The 17,438-nt window shown below is 49.8% G+C and overlaps 1 protein-coding gene across 1 annotated transcript in view; it reads right to left on the bottom strand.

Annotated features, from left to right (window-relative positions):
* Positions 1-8,576: 8,576 nt before the first annotated feature.
* The window catches only part of IRSp53 (Insulin receptor substrate 53 kDa), a 106,681-nt gene continuing 97,819 nt past the window's right edge, over positions 8,577-17,438 (bottom strand). Inside the window, exons 6-14 of the mRNA XM_018029435.2 lie at positions 17,052-17,123; positions 16,732-16,935; positions 16,307-16,498; positions 15,878-16,112; positions 14,973-15,188; positions 14,504-14,606; positions 13,649-13,883; positions 13,259-13,437; positions 8,577-12,158 (exon numbers count right to left, since the gene is read on the bottom strand). Of these exons, the coding sequence (XP_017884924.1) occupies positions 9,977-12,158; positions 13,259-13,437; positions 13,649-13,883; positions 14,504-14,606; positions 14,973-15,188; positions 15,878-16,112; positions 16,307-16,498; positions 16,732-16,935; positions 17,052-17,123 (3,618 nt within the window). The 3' untranslated portion in view covers positions 8,577-9,976. The remainder of the gene's footprint in view (positions 12,159-13,258; positions 13,438-13,648; positions 13,884-14,503; positions 14,607-14,972; positions 15,189-15,877; positions 16,113-16,306; positions 16,499-16,731; positions 16,936-17,051; positions 17,124-17,438) is intronic.

Raw genomic sequence — 17,438 nt, 5'->3', positions numbered from 1 at the left:
CGATTCATTAAAAATCGTATTGGTACACACGTAGATTCAGAATTGGAGCGAAAGATACAATTTTTCATGTTGATCAGTTGTATCGATAAAAATCTGATCTTGTGCCGCTCAGTAATAGTCGATAAGTACGCTCGGCATAATTCCAGAATAATTAGCAATTCCTGGTTACGCGCATAAGAAATATGACGTTCGTAAGATGTACCGTCTACCGAAATTCTTAAAGAACTGCAAGGGTCGTTACAAGTTTCATTTGCACTGGAAGCTGTTACGAAGCATTGTCTCTCGCTTATGGGATCAATAAATCTGTGCGCAAACCGGTATACATCGATTTTCAATTAATTATCACGCGTTATCGCCGCCGTCGCGTCGATTGCCACAAAGGCAGCGTCTAGCTACGTCGGGAGCCGCGTGCATTTGACGGGACGTCGGCTAATCGCTTTCCTCGAATCGCGCCTTTAGTTTGCCACGCCACTCACCTGTCTCTCTCGCGATCCCACGCATTTCGCGCGTGGCGAACGAGCTTTTCACGGTGATGCCAAGAGCCGAGTCGAATCCTCGTTACACAGTTTGATCAACAGCCGCCCGAACTCCTCTGGAGTTACGACGTAGACTCGACGACGATTTGAATATGAATCATTTTTGGCTGACGTGGTGCTCCCGTTTCGATTCTCTCTGAGCAAGTGAAATGAAACGGGTGCGATCCGACTACAAAGGGTTACGAGAGTCAAAGGTGGAAATGGAAAGAGCCGGAACATGAAGCGATCGGGAGAATCCACGGATCAAGGAAAAGGTACCAATCGTCCAGGCAGTATCAATTGATTAAACATGCTCCCAGTCCCAGCGAGTCTCACCCTCCACCGGCACTGCCGATCGAATTTCCTGTTCGACACCGAATCGAAAATAGCCCGCCTGGTGGTGTTCACCTCTGCCGCGTACGATCGTGTCTCAGCGGATCTGGTTAGCCCGGAATCGGGTTGTCCAGTCCAGTCGGTGGTAGGCCCTGAACGCCCGTGTCTACAGACTAATTTCAATACCCTCAGTGGAACGGTAGAAATACTCGGTGAAAGTATTTCGGCCGAGTAGCGCACCGAATTAATTAAACCGATGAAGAGGCTTCTCCACGAGTCACTCGTGTTTTACGAATGAATCGTGAGGGCAGAGGGTGCCGTCCATACTGAGATTTCGTGATGCCTTTATTGACCGTTCTTGTGAACAGACAAAACCATTCGTATTGTACGACTGAGTAAAGTACGACGCTTGCGACGAACTATATTTTCATCCTACTTTGACCATCATCGTGTTTCCCTTCTCGTTCTACGCCTAATCATTTCGCACGGAGAGCACGTTTCAGCGCGCTCCTCGTAGGTGGTGCATCACGGATATGTGGAAACGGGTCTGAGCTCCTTAAGTCGCAACGCGCATCCGCCGGTTATAAGCCGTGGGAAACAGGATTTTGCGCGAAAACTGCAGACTGAAATGGTCCCAATTCCGTTCTCTCTAATGAGCGCGCTGCCGAAGAGATGGTCTCCGATTACTTCGACCGCACAGAAAAGATTTAACTTCCTTCCTCTTCTTAATCTGCGGTAATCGGCGTTCTACTTACTTCTCGGAATTTTTCGTTCACTGCTGTTCGCCAATTTTTCGTTTGAACGAGGTCGATCAGATCCAACGTTCAGACACAGATAATCGTATACTGCAAACTTCTCGTCGGTTTACACTCGGTTTCAAGCGTCGAATGGCACGTAGCAATTTTTTCAAGAGTTTGAAATCCGGAATCGAAACATCCGTCAGCGTTAACGTTTTCATCGTTAAAGCCTCGCGTCAGTTTCGATAATTTCGCTTTAACGGCGAGAGATATCTTGGCGCAGAACGAAAAACGCAGGATGGGACCGACCGAGGGAACGAAAATTTTAATTAAATTCGAGGAGGGCTGCAGTCGCGAAAATTTCTCGTCCCGCGGTCTGCTCGGAATTTCATTACGCCTCCGGCTCTGGGTTTACGAATTTATATCGCACTGTTATGAAAAACGGTGCAGCTACAGAATTTCTTACTGATGAGAATGCTAATAATCCAATTTGAATATTCATCGATGCATCTTCCCTCCTCGCTTTCACGTCGCCCTTCGAGATCTCTCCTGTCAAATTCGGGCAGAATCGGAGCCGGTATCTGTCCCGACTATCGAGAAGATTTTCGCTTTAAACGTATGGACTCACTTCGAGTACAACGGATGATAAATTCTCTGCGTTAACAATAAAGCGAGGAGTAACGATCGGCCGTCACAGGCAGCGTGAGGCTGTTAACGGCTCTCTGGGATTCCGAGGGAGACAAAAATAAAACAGAGACTCGGTCTGTACTCCTTTGTACTGATCTTAAACCGGTTATCCCCAGAAAAACGAGCAGACCGTCCCGGTTAATATTTCACCGCGTTAGCCGACGCGGATTACTCATGGGGCCTCTCACGGTGGTAGGTCGGACGTCGAGGCTTCCGGCCCCCAAGAGTGGCAATCGTCGATAAAACGGAATTACCCGACCCGTTAATAATCGAAACTCGCGAGTGTATTTACTCGCGGGACGTTCACCGGTGAATTATATAAACGCCGTCGCTTCGTTCGAACTCCTCTGTGACACGATGGTTTACCGTTGACTGAAGAAGTTTCTTTTATAATAGATCGACCACTTCACCGATCGAACATCTTCCTCCCGTCGTCAACGTCGTTCGGTATACGAATCGGGTCGTTGATGATCGGATGATCTCTGTATCAGATTCCGATGGCGAATGATCGCCTTCTACTTTACATATTTCCTCGGAAGACGATTTCCGTCAGGTCTGTGAATTTAACGATGGAACGTGATACGCGGTCGGGAAAAACGCGAAGGCGAGTCGGTTCGATTTTCCGACTCCGGCGGCACCTCGCCAACGAACTTTCCCCCTCGCAAAAACTTCCGGGCATTACGGGATAATTATCGAAACCTGCTGCCTGTTCCCTGAACCCGGAACTATCATAAAAATTGCCGCGTTTCATCGCGTCCACCTCGCGGAAACATTGCCCGAGTCTGGAATGGGAACTCCACCGCGATTCGCATCGCGTCTGATCACGATTCTTTTTATCGTACTTACATTTATGAATTAACAGATGAAACGATACGTCGACGAGTAGTAGTATCGTACGCGACATTGGAACGCGAGGAAGAGCTCTGACGAGGCAGGTTTTTGTTTCGGTCGACGCGACCGCAGAATGGGCAATATCTGCCGTCGCCGTGACGCGTCCCGGGGATTTATCAACCCCGTTCGTTCGACAGGCGGGAAAATAATGAAGTCACCGTGGCGGTGGTGGCGGGTCTCGGTCCGGCCAGAAGTGCCCGCTTTTCGTTTACATCTGCATATTTAAATCGAAGCTGCTCATCGAACGGCTGCACGATTCGGTTTTCGAAAATGTCCATTACGTGACGTGCGTTACGCGTCGCGTGCATAAATTTCTTTACGGAGATAATTCACCGGGCCAATTGCTTTTGACCGTTCTGAACGGCCGCTTCCGCTCTGTCGCTAGTATGTAAAATCTTTTGGAACTGACGATCGAACGGTTTTTATAATCCACTCCTTTCGAAAGTGTCTCAACGTCGACGACACTTCATTTTGGGGTATATCGATCAATGATCATGCAGCAAATTGTAAATTGATCGACTTCCACCTATTACGGCACATCGAATTTGTCGAACGCTGCAATTGGTATTAACGTTTTCGAATCGTCGTCAAATGGTGTCACTGACGGCTCGCGTGTCCCGCGCGTTACGAATCGATTAAGATCGAACATGTAAAAAATATAACGTACAAACCGAGACGAAATTGACTTTTTCCACGTTGATGGAGCACGGTAATAGAATTTGTTGGACGGTCTCGCGTCGGGAAATTTAGGTGCGGCACGTATTTTCATCAATCGCCTGTATAGCGGCATAAAATCATCCCGAGCCGAATTCATGGGAGTAAATCAGCCCGTCGGAAACATAAATTTAATATCGCCGCACCGTGTCGAGAGTTAACACACCTTTTATTAAATATAGAGCAGAACTTCGCCGCGGCTGAACGAATTTAACGTCGCCACGCAGGGAAGTTACAGCCGTTGTACGTTCTATTTCGTTTAAAGTAACTACGAACCCCCTTCGCTCCAACGCGCTTTATTGCGTTACCCGCGATCGTGCGCAATGATTCGACGTCAGAAAGTTTTCACGAACTAATAGCAAATTAAAATCCGATCCACGTGTACGGGAAATAGAACTTTCCCGATCTGAATTTCCACGAGAACTGTCTCCTATTTAATGACACGCGGCACGGTGGTGATCTTTGCGCTCGCTCTGTATTTTCACAGTATCAAATCTTTACGGTGCAATACGTTTAGAGCCGATACTTGAACACGTGTCACAGCTTTCGGGCAGCTGCGCCGTCGCGTCGTAAAACGGCCGAACTCGTAGGTAATCCCTTACGCGATGCAATGTAAAAAAGTGTGTATACCACGTTCCGGTCTTTTGGCTCCGTCGTTACGACGTGTACCGCTTTTACGGTTTTCTATACCGCTGTGTCGGGGAATTTGGTTCGCCCTTGAAAGCTCCCGTCGGACGACGCTTCCCCTGATTGTGGAACAATGAAAAACTTGACGGTAGCACGACGAGCCAATCGCGTCTTATACTTTCCGGAAAATCGAATCCAAGGCACGAACGATTTGAAAATGTTACACGTCGTCGATCGGAGTACCAACGATGATCGAACTCGTCACTGCTTCGTTGCTTTGAACGAGCCAAAAGCCCGGATACGGAATCGAATGGTTCAAAGCAAAGTAAACAGCTGCGGATGCGAAGCAGGCATGGTAAGGGAACTCGCGTAATGAACGCACTACGCTAGCGTCGGTTTGGACGTATGGCGTCGATTACGGAACCTGCGTCGACGATTAATACCACTAGGCCAGGCAATTACCAATTTTGCCTCGAATTTCGTTCCGTTCTCTTCTTTCTTCCGTCGAACGTCAGCGTGGGGCTGGCGCCTGTCGCTTACAGTGAATGAAATCCGACGATTTTGGCAGCGTTTAATAGATTTTCCTGTTGCCAAATGAAACGAATCGCGCGATTTAGCGTGCCCGCTGTTAGCCACAATAATTTGATTGCTGCACCAATCAAACCTGATTTTGTCAATTATTTAAAAACCGTAGTAATACCGGCGACAGAGATGAACGTTCGCGAGTCTTGTCGACGGCGTTCTACCGTTTATTTAAAATTTCCGATCGACGAGTACTGAGAGTAGGAGGGAGGATGATTCGTCGGTTCCTCCGGGCGAAATCCAAATGAACGCGTGCCTACCCCTCGTGTTTGATCATCTGCGCCCCTGTTCCCGACGTCAGCGTCTGTCAGGTTTAATCGTTACGACCTGTCCCTCGGCCGACAAAGAAGTAAATTAGGCTACTTTCGCCGAATTTCCACGGAGGGGCTGGCCAAAACAATACGCCGACGTTTAACCCTTTCGCCTGGCAAAGAACCGACGACGGGCGACGGGAAATCGATAACGCGTGCGCACGAATTTATTAATATTTAGGTGCGATTTGATGGACGGTGCTGAACACGAATAATTCGGTGTCTCGATCGTGCTCAGCATTCATCAAGCGGGTCGTCACAGTAGTATTCGATAGGATGAATTCTAGCTTCTCATTTATCTTTTCTACGAGACCAATTGAGTCCGACAGAACTATATTGTACTGATGAATCACTTACCTGCGAGATCACCGTGTCCAGAGGATGAGCTTACTCGCTCTCGTGCGATGCAGTTCATCGGAAAACGTAACGCATGAACGAAGTACAGTCGAAGGAACGTGAAACACTGTTCGACCTGTACAGATTTAAACCAAGTTCCGATTTACACGATACGTAAATCTCGCGTGGAACAGTTTGAAACCTGTAACGTTCGAACGAGTCAGCGGGAATTAAAAATTGATGGTCGCGTCTCGCCGTGGGATTGGAACGCAGGGACGATTTGAAATAAATTGAGTCAACGGGGATGCACAAAAAACGTTAATGTAATAACAATAATATATATATATGTAACGTATATGCATGTATACATGGTTCTTATCAACAATTTCATCGTTCCGCTTTCTTATAGTTAGGCTACCCAAAAGAATGTCACCGGACGCGGCAAAGTCGGATCCCGTCTCTTTACCGAGGTCGTTATTGACCGTCGTATTACTTCGAATGAAACGAGCCGGTTTCGTTCGCGTCCCCCTAACCAGCCGGCACGACGACCGGTATAATGCGTATTCATTTACTTATTTATTTATTTATTTATTTATTTATTTATTTATTTATAATATATTAACATCTTCGATTCTCCTCGGACACGTCGGCTTATCTAAACGCAGTTACGAAAGAAATTGCCCTAAACCATTTTTTCCTCGCTTACGTCTATTCAGAATTCGGGGGCTACACGTTCTGTGATCCACGTTAGGGACCCCGAAACCGCATAAGAGACCGCGCGTCCCTCGGCTAACAGAGAAACCATGGAACCCGAGCCTGACAAGTGTTTCTACGAGCGAACGGAGTACAGTCGTGAAAATCGATTGACTCAGTGCATTTCGTTTGGGCAGCTAAGATCTAGGACAACGCGGCGATTTCGAGATCCCTGATCTACGTTTTTCCCATTCGACGATACGCGTCTGTGTGAAAGAACGATATAATACGCGTGTCCGAGGTGCGTTATAGTATGTACAATCGCCCGTCGAATCATGACATGAACGACTGCGGTATCGGGTTTTTGATTAATCATCGGCAGTCTAATCGTCGCTCTTTCCCACCGTTGGACCGTCGACACAGTTGAAACACCTTTACGTCTCATAACTTCGTTGCTCTCCGGAATGTTTGGCAGTGATGTTTCTAAGGTAAGGGATGATTCTCGATCCCTGTCGTCATCTTCACGTGCGCGCGTCTAACATTTCTCGTCGATTACGAGCTTGATTGCGTCAAGTGCAAATTTCATTTGCCATGTCGAAAACGAATGTATACATGTACGTTCTATGATAGGTACAGTCGCGAATAAACAGATTCGAGGACTAACGACTTGAAACGAGAAGATCTGAGAATTTTTATGACCTGGTACACGACAGTTTCGTAGACAATTGACAGTTTTTCGTGTATCGTGAATTTCTATCGGTAGAACTTACGCGTGTATTACGTACAGTGTGCTCTCGTCAAAATTCAACGAGTACGATGATGGATCGTCGGACTGGAACGTTCTGGAGGAGATAAACGCATGAACTCGCAGCATTTTAAATCGTTGGATGATAAGAGAACGGACTGCGCCGTTGAAACGTGTGCAACGTTTCGTTCTTTGAGTACAACGCGAACGCGTTGTAAAAAACGCGAGTGGACGCTAAAAAGAGTGTACAAAAACGGAGTGAACAAAACTCTCTAGCTGTGAATCCTCGCGATGAACAACGCGTGATTTTACGCGCGCAACGGGTAAAGAAAAAGGAAGCTCTTTCATCGGGGTTTATCTTCACGGCTGAACGAGTCGAAGAAACGGACGGCGACGACGGGCCGAGAAAGCCTCGCGACACGGAAGTACGCGAGACGCGTTTCAGGGAAGGGACACAGAGGCGAGAGAAAGAAGAAACAGAAAAAAAATGGGGAAGTGAAATTTTACGAGCCTCGACCCGTGAGCCACGAACGTAAAGCTGCTTTACGACGTCTAGAACGAAAGTTTCATTCCGTGACGCGGCACGACGCAACGCGTCGCGACACGACGGAGTCGTCGATGCCGGGGCGTCGGGGATCGACTTGCCCGGAAATAAACTGTCGTTACAGTCGCGGGTGTGTGTGTGTAGAGGACTCGATAAAAGTAACGAACAGTCCTTTGCGGTTCTCGGGGTGAAGGTAAAACCATCGAATCAGAGCTGAACGCGCCGACGTCGCCCTGGTAACGCAAGGACGTAAACGACGTATGGAACAGAATATGGAATGTAACGACGAGAGGAACGATCGAAGGACGTCTTACCTGTAAACGGGTATCGTGGTCCTCGGTCCTCTACGAAACGATTTCGAACTTACAGAGTAGACTGCTTTTAAAGCGTATAAAAACGTATTAATGGTCCCTAATAATTCTACGATCGTCGGTCCATCGCGTGATAAATTGACCTGTCAAATTGCGGTCGAAAACTCGTTGGAACACGCGAGATCCGTGTAAACGGAAAACGTGTCCCCGTCATTTATGCGTGTCCATTGAACGGGTCCGTAGCGTCCCGTTCACGTGTTCCTCGTAGCGCGTGACTCGTCGAAGAATTCGTCAAGGAGCGTTACTGAATTTCGCTTCGCGATTCTCTCGTCTCTCTGACGGAACGGTCATCAGACAGACGGAGGATGAGAGCCAGGCGTACTCGTTGGACGGAGATCCACGCGCAGTGAAAAGAAATATCTCTGAAGCTGTCTACCAACGCTTCGGGAGGGTTTTCGTTCTCTTTCTGTTTGTCCGAAAGGAACCGTTGTCTCTCCGTGGAAGAGAGGCACCATCGTTGTCGGTACGTCGCGCGAAGATAGCGATCTAGATGAAGAGTTTATCTCATGACAACGCCGGCGCCGAGCGATCGTTCGTCTTCGTCTTGCGAAGCTTTACCGTTGCGAATATGTTCGTCCTGGAAGAATCGAATCGTCACAGCTGCTCAGAGTTTCTCAGAATTTCTATTTATCGATACAGAACAGAATTTCTATTTATCGTGCAGAACAAGTCGTGTATTACTCATTAGCGGATTTTCGAACGAACGTTTCGAGGACTGACAACAAGCTTTTGACAACGGCTATACTCTACGGCTACAATATTTTATGGAACGTAAACGTTTTTCTATTTTGTACTCTGCAACGATTAAGAGCGGGGTACAGCTGTGCAATGTTTAAAAATCTGCAAACTCGCGCAGTAGTGGTAACATAGAAAACAAGGCGAACAAACAAATACTAGCGTACGCAGCTATTCTCCGAACACAAACACTGGTACTCCATGCGAAGCGCAAAGGGAAATAATAAAAAAAAAAAGATAGAAATTCCTTCGTGTTTCGCGCGAAAACAATGCGATAATATTTTTCGGCGTGCACATCGGAATAACACCGACGCGCGCGATACCATGTAAAAGGAACGCCGAATGAATTCCTTTAAAACAGTACGCGCCACCGAGGGAGAGTATGAATATTTTTAGCAAGATTTCACTGTCGCGGCGAACTACGAAATACCGACGAAACTAACAACTGTTTGACAACGAAGAAGTTAAACTCGATTCTTTGCGGTGCCGTTCGAACGTATTCCGATCGGCGGGGTAGATCCGTGAATGAAATCGTTTCGCCGGAAACTAGTTTGCACGGATAATCAGTTGGACACGAAGTTCGATACCGAAGTCGTTATTAATGCGAAAACTAGTTTACGTAATCGTTCTCGTCGTCAGATAACTGTTTGACGTTCACCGACGAAATCCGTGTTCGATCGCAGGGAAAGGTAAAAATTCTTACGTCGTAGGAAGGATCGACAGTAATCAATTGTTGAACGGTGACGATAGATTCAACAAGAGTTACGACTGAAGCGTCATCCGTAACGTTGTCTTCTCCATCGAGTCGAACGATTTTCCGTTCGACGTCAACACATGAATTTTGGCGATGAACAAGCGTCGACGAAAACGCAAACGAAACACTTGAAAAAGCAACATGGGAAGAGAGCGCTACGTGGGAGGGGACACTGACGTTCGCGATGCGATTCGATCGAGAAGGACGACATAAGATCGGAGCGTAACTTAAAAGTAGACGAAACGTCTTAAGTGTAACGATCGGCTGGACATCTTCAAGTTCGTCCTCCAGATCTCCGTGTTCGACGAGACGACGTTAATACACCTTGACAAAGGCTCGTTTCACGGAGCCCGCGGGACCGAGACGACGACGCCGATTCGAGCAGCGAGAGTCTCATAAATTTATTGCTGTTTCTTTTTCTTTTTCTTGTTCACGGACGCGTCCACTCCCCAGAGATCGTACCACGGACCGCAAGTGTTCTTATCCCGATCCGAGTCCCTGCGGAGTTTAGTCCTGGGCAGGAGGGTCTTTTCCGCGACCGTTTGATCCTTGACCACGATGCAGCTGTACGTCGACTCCTCGTCGGACGCCTCCGTCTCGGTGAAGTTCTGCGTCAAACCGTCCTCGTCGTCGGTGTACTTCTTTCTCCTCTCGTTCCTCTTGGCCTCGTTGTTCTCCTTAAGCTCGGCCACGATCATGTTCCGCTTAGCTTCCATGCTGCGTTTACGTTCCTTTTCGAGGATGGCCTTTCGCGACACGTTGCCCACGAAGTAAGACCTCTCCTCTTGGTGCACGCGATGATCGGATCTCTCGACGGTTTTGGGCCTCTCGGCCGGCGTGGGGAAGTCCTCGAAGTAATCCGATTTCTCGGGCACGTGGATCCTCTCGGCGGGCTTAGGGTCTTCGTGATGCGACTCGTTCGTGATCGTCACGTCGCTGTTTCTCTTCTCCAGACTCTGCCGCGAACCGGGAACGTCTTCCGTGTTTTGCTTCTTGTCCTCGGCGTTCTCGTCCTCCTTTGCTTCCCGTTTGATCGTCTTGGGAATGTCGACGAGCGATCTGTGCTGCCAGAGCGCCATGCCTTCCAGAACGTCCGAGTCCCTCCTGAACCTCCAGAAAGACTTGGTTCTCTTCACAAGTTTCGGACTCTTGGCGTCGACGTCGAGGGCACGGCCGGTTCGGATCGAGTGACCCATCGCCATCGCCTGTCTGGACAACAGCGGCTTCCCGTCGTCGTCCTTCAGCGTGTTGTTGTTGGTGTCGTTCTTCTCCGAGCACTGCGGCCCGTTACGTTGGTACTTCTGCAGCTCGCTCTGTCCGAGGTTCTGGTAGCCGTGCCTCTCGATCACCTTCGTTCTCTCCAATTTGGTCTCGAAGTTCGACTCGTAGCCACGCTCCTTGTCCACGGTCACGTTCTCCCTCACATATCTGGTCTCCCCGTAAATCGCCTCTTCCTTGTCCGAATACCTGCGCTCCCTGTACGGGTTTCTGGCCTCCGTCGGCCTCTCGGGTGCTTCCTCGGACGGCGGCCTCGGTCTCTCGAACCGGCGGCTCGACGCCCGTTCCACGTTTCTGTTCCTGTCCGGGTTCTTCTCGAAGGTCCTCTCCCTCTCGTACGTAGACGTCCTCCGAGCAGATTTCTCCAGACACCGATCCCTCTCGCGGTCGAATCTCTGCGGAGCGCGGTTCCTTTCGTTGCGATCGTCGTATCTCTCGTACGGAGGAGGAGGCTGCTTCTCCTCCCTGCGCTCTAGACTCCTGTAATCGTTCCTGCGCTCGACGAACTTCGGCGGGCTGTGCTCGCGCGCGTACTTCTGAGCTGTCTGCTCCAGTTTCTGTGCTATGTGCTCCACCTTCCTGCCTGTCTCCGGGATCGTGACGGTGCTCTCGTCGTCAGTGCCGGACGAGGAGGCCGAGGACGACTTCTCGTTCTCATACTTCGCTTCCTCCCGCGTCAGCGAACGATGATCGCGTCTCGAACCGCGTTCCTGGCCGTCGGTCCTGTCCGAGCAGTACTTCTTCCCGTCGTACTTCTCGTAGTCGAGCCTCGAGTCGTAGTCCTCGTCCTCTTCCTCTTCTTCCAACTCGATCTCGTCCTCCTCGGTAGTCTCCACTCGTTCTTTCGCTCTCTTCGACTCCCGGTTTCGTTCCTGGTCGCTCTGCTCGTTCCTCCTGTTTGTTTTGCGCCCGGACCGCTCTTCGGTGCTCCTGCGATTCGAGCCACGATCGCGACTTTCGTACTCGTTCTTCTGCGATGGCCGCTCTTGCGACTTTTTCCCAGATCTCCTCGCCTGGCCATTCTCCATGGTACCGCGGTCCGAGAACTCGCGGCCGTTCTTGCGGTCCTGGCCGTCGTAGCGACGGCTCGAGTACCTCGCGTCGCCGTTTTCGTTGCCCTGATTCGTGTTCGACTCCGCCCAGATGTCCATAGCCGTACGATAGAGGTGCCAGCTCTTCTCGTCCCGCGGTATCGTCTTCCAAGAATCGTTCTCCCAGTCCTTCGACCTCGACTCATCCTCCTTGTGCCGCTGCTGCTTCACTCCCTCGGTTATTCTGTCGGCTCGCGGCTTTCTTCGCCGTTGTCTGCGTGTTCGTGTGGGCTCGGGGTGAGTAAACAAAAGAGAAAGAGAAAGAGAAGAGAGAGAGAGAGAGAGAGAGAGAGAGAGAGAGAGAAGAGCGAGAGGAGTGCAGCGAGTCGGAAGACCAAGAGCCAAGTATCCATGTACGTGGGTAGGATTAGTTATGCGGTCGTCGAGGTTCGCGTTCGCGATATATGCGGGGGATGGAGGGGAATTATGGCTGCCGGCATCGCAGGAGCCCGTGGAGAGAGGTGAATGAGCCACCACCGCGCCGTATTTTATTTCCATCGACCACGATAGCGCATGCGGAATCTACAAATCAGGAGAGAAAAACAACGATCGTTGCGACTCCAAACGCAGGACTACTGGTTTTTGGTATCGCTGCATCGCGCGGGACTTCTTTTCTTCGGCAGCTACAAATTTATTCTCCAATTCGTTACGTCACCCGTACTCGAGGACCTGTACCAGGGGTGACGAGCCGACCACGGCTCTAAGAAGTTCGTCACCCATACAACTGACCACGCGAAACGAACCGCGAATACGTAGGCCGAGTTCATCACAATTAAAGAACGAAACACTGATTCTGATCTGGCAAACATATGTGTACGTGTACAGGCGAACGATCGAAGCTGACAAGAATAATTCGCAAACTGCAAACGTAGACGAGCACAGAAAATCGGAGCTAAACTCCATGTACATGCACGTACGGTTACTTCGTACAAAATCTCGTTAAAAAATTAATGGAAGGAAGCGTAGCTTGAAAAAATAAAATCTACTCCTCTACGTCATCGATTCTGTACAGTATTTCGTTAGAGGGAGCCAAAGATCAAATGCTGAGCGGGGATAAAATACAAAGCTCGAAGATCGACGAATCGCAGGCGTTCAAGCGTTCTCTACAGGATTGCCAAACGACTACAAAGGCCCGTGTCCATTCGTGGCGTACGTATCGCATCGTCGTTGCGTGTCACGAACCTGCTACCCTTACGAACGGGCGCAGCGATGACGCGCAACGGTGACGCAAGAATACGATGCGAGTGGACGCGTGCTGTTGGCTCATACGAGATACGATCGGAGTCGATCGTGGAACCGTTTGTCGTCGCTCACCTCATCGCCTCGTCGTCGCTGTAGTCGATGTCGGGCTGCGCGGGTGCTTCGTTCGAGAAGCCGCTGTCGTTGCTGCTGTGCAGCGACGTCACGACCTGCGGGGGTGGCACCGGGGGTGCAGGTGGCTGTATCCTCCGGCCGCCGGCCAACACCGTGGGCAACGTGCCCGATGGACGGATCTGTCGTAAGAACGAAACGCGACACGAAATTTTATGACATTTACATTTCCTTCAACGGCAACGGGGAGGAACCGATGTCTCTTCCCCTGCACGGCAGTACACTTTTGATTTGATCTCGACCACGATGAGTACCGTCATTCTTTATTTCGGCAAATTCGTGTCGTACTAGAAGAATCGCTGTTCGAACACAAATACCTGAATTGATCCTTACCGGTTTAGACTGACGCGCGGTGGGCGTCGCTAGATTGTGAGAACTGTTGCTGTTCGGCACGTTGGTCGGCGTGCCGGCGTTATTGTTACTGACGTTGTTGTTTCCCATCCTGTGGAATCCACTCGAAGCCTCGTCGGTGGTGGGCGTCACGGGTGGTCGAGAGGGTGGCGGCTTGCAGGGTGGAACCGCCTGTGGCTCCGTCGCCCGACCGTTGTTCGTTCCGTGGCTCGGCGATCTTCGCGTGTCATTGTAAATTTCATTTTATTCGACAACGCTAACGACGACCGCTGAAAGTGACTCTACTCGGAAGATTTACGATCTCTCTTTCGTTCGCGGAATCCCGTTTTCTCGTCGAATTCACTCGATAACGTCTGAATCGATTTCAATTCTTTCGTACCACGATCGTTATAAAATCTGTTCTTCGTAAACCGTGCGAAGGTATCTCATCGCAATTTAGCGTGATCGACCATCGCGAAGGACCGTTCAGAAGATTAAGAACCAAATTATCATTTTTATACCGATCCACAAATCACGTTTAATAGCCTCTGACAAAATTTCTGTCGCCAATATCGTAAATCTACCGTCGGAATAATGGTATTCGCGCGTATATATAAATATATATATATATATCTACATGTATATATATACATATATACATACATACATACATGTACGTACGCGACAATAACAGGAAGGCGAGGTTTAATGGGAAATAGCCGCATCGATATCGGGGCCATCGTTGTAGTACCAGATTAGCGTAATTGCGTTCGTCCCGTGCAATTGTTAGCAACGAAACATCGTAACGAGATCCGTTCCCGATATCATTCGCAGCCAGACTTTCCCTGTTAAACTTACCCCAGACTATCGTCGATAATAATTTCCGTATACGCCAGCGGGAACCATCCGGAACTTTGTGTGCGCAGATTCTCCCCGAACTGCCAGCCCTTCTGACGATCGCCTAATAAGATATTTTTATGAAACACAAATAACGCCGCGCGACGTCTCGTCGAGAGTCACATGCGCTTCTCTCGTCACGAATAGTCTTCGTAATAGAAAAATTGAGAAAACAATAATAGTGAATGCGACAAGTTTGCGAAGCGTAAATTCGTTCGTACGATGAAACCAATGAAATTCGTCGTTCATCGGTGCACCGTCTCGTGCTCGTCTACGCGTCGAGCAACGGAATTTCAGACGTACGTACTCCCGTTGACCCGACGTGAAAACGCGTTCGCTCTGGCCAGACGGGGATACATAATTTCGCGTGTAAGCGAGCAACGCATGTATCTCGTCGCGGCGTGCAAGTGTTCAGTTGTCAAGTGCTCACCCATCAACGCGATGAGATCGCCCTCGAGGAAACTCAGCTGATTTTCCCCGGAGCTCAAATAGGCGAAGAGAGCCCTCGCGAGGGGTGCGTCGCCCCAGCCGCTGGTGCCGGTCCCCGTGCCACCGCCGCCGCTGCCGCTCCCGGCGCCTCCGCTGCCGCTGTTGCGTGACGCCGGAGGCGCCATGGACCTGGGTCTCGGCGGGGTTTCCGGTACCTCTGCGAAAATACGAGGGAGGTCAACGATTAACCTGGCTCATCTCCGTCATGACTCGCGCGTGACGCGCGAGGAGTCGTTGGAATGCTACGTTTTTCGTGCGGAAGGATCGCGTTGAAATTCGTTGGGAAATGGCCGCGGAATTGAATCGATCTCGAGCATAAATGGTCAATGATGAGTAGGTCTATAGCTATTCGACAAGACGTATTTGTCAGATTTGAAACGCAAGTCGAGATTCGATTTTTCTGTTCGAGGGACATCGTCGTAGCTTCACGAGCACGGTTCAATTTTCCGCCTTTTTCTTTTTTACCGTGTCGCATGTACTATGTTCTGGACCGAGAGAATGGCTCCTAGCCAGGAGCCATCGCATTAAAAGCGGAGTGCTTATTCGAACATTTTTATGAAGTTCTATTCTCTCTACTCCCACCGCGTTCGGTTGTGCGATCTATTTCGTTCTAGTATCACGGCTAACGAATTTATGTATTTGGCTAGCGCGCAGGAAACTTTTATGGCGATGGAAAATTATGTACGCACCTGTAAATTCTCACGAGCGTAAACGAGATCGATGAGTCTTCGTTAAAAGAATTAAATCGAAGAGGAGACGAACTCTGAGATAAACGTGTAAGTCGGAGAGGCGGAAAGAAAAGTAGGGGAGGTTTGGAGAACTCGGTGACTGAGGCGCAGGACTTACCCGGATCCAGTGACAATGTCGAAGCATGAAGATTGGCTTCCGATCTTGCTCTGGACAGAGCGGACGAGAGATGCGAAGCTGGGCCTTGATAAGAACTGTTTGGCACGTTTCCGGAAGGCGGTCCTGGTCGAAGTTCCAGGCAAGAGCTGTCCATGCTCCTGGTCTTCCTCAATTGCGAGCTCATGGTAAGCTCCGAACCACCGTTCTCTTCATCCTCCGGCCAGAACGAAACTTGCTGAACATAAAATAAGATTCATCTGATACTCGGTCGTAACGAAGAAACGAGTACAACGTGCCAGCTGTGTGACTCTGGCGCAGCGTGCCGTTCGCGAATCGCGTCGTGCTCGCGATCGAATTGCCGGGAGATGCGACCGACGAAGATACGAATTTTGTTTGAAGAAGGTCACGCGTCGACGAGAGAAGACTCACCCTGAGCCTGGAGGCGAACATGTCTTGGACGGATTGGGGCAGATACTCCCTGGTAGCAGCCACCTCGCGCCATTTGTCGACCGAGGGATGAAGAGCCGCCAGCGCGACCTCGTGAAAACTCGCATAATGTTTCGCCAGTGAGCATTGTCGCTCGAGAACGAAGCCGTACCTTCTTCGTTCCTGAGTCATAGCCTGGAAAAAAAGACAACGGAACAGTGCTCGGATACGTTCCTGTTCTCGACATCCTCTTCGCTTTGCATCTAGCAATGAATCGACGGTCGATCACAGAGCTCGATTATCGTGACACAAGAAGAAGCGGATAAAATTTTTGCAAAACGTTCATCACGCGTCGTAGAAAAACTGCGTCTTCGCAGCGTGACACGAGAGCGGTGGTCTATTTTTCGAGCTCATTGTTCGACACTCACGTTCTTCAAACTCTGCTCGCAAAAGGCGTCCAGCTTGGACTTCTCCTCCTCGAGGATCTGCATGTTCTTCAGCTCTTTCTCCATGCCGAGACCACTCTTGCTGGCGCCCCTCGACTTCTTCCTCTGCTTCTTCATCGTCGCCGCTGCCTTACTATAAGTTTCGGACCTGGTCTTGTGCTGTTGGAGAAACTTCTTCTGCTCGCTCTATAAAGGATAAGTATCGCTGCATTATTCAGAAATCTCTCGGGCGGTGATTTCAGTCGCTCAGCAGCTCAGCGCCGCGGCAAACTTTGAGCCGAGCCACTGGGACGAACGCTCACCTGCACGACCTTGGTGTCTTTCTCCAGGTTCGTCTCGAGGGGAACCAGTAGGTCGACGTAGAACGCTTTCAGCTGAAAGGCAAGCAAACGGTCGTAGCTAGTAGAGTGTTCGAGGCAGCGGAAAATTTTAATGCACGGAAACGCGGAGAGTGAATTCGAAACGAGCTTAGGTAATGAGGGACTTTCAGCGTTTCCGGCGTGCCGTGCCGTACTCTCGCACGGAAGAACCACCGCCACCGTTTTCTTCGCTCGTCGCTTCGCCGACGACCCGTTTTTAACCCGAAAAAGAATCTGGACACGATCTGAAGACAAAACCTTCCTCCGTTGCCTCGTTTCAGAGGCTGCTTCGAAGTCCGTTGATTCGAATCCGTGATTCACAAATAGAAT

The sequence above is a fragment of the Ceratina calcarata genome, unplaced genomic scaffold (genome assembly GCF_001652005.2).
Source record: "Ceratina calcarata isolate Rehan_Ccalc_2016 unplaced genomic scaffold, ASM165200v1 scaffold48.2, whole genome shotgun sequence".
In the NCBI taxonomy this organism is placed as follows: domain Eukaryota; kingdom Metazoa; phylum Arthropoda; class Insecta; order Hymenoptera; family Apidae; genus Ceratina; species Ceratina calcarata.
Note: the sequence above shows the minus strand (reverse complement) of the source record. Positions and strands in the feature narration are given on the sequence as shown.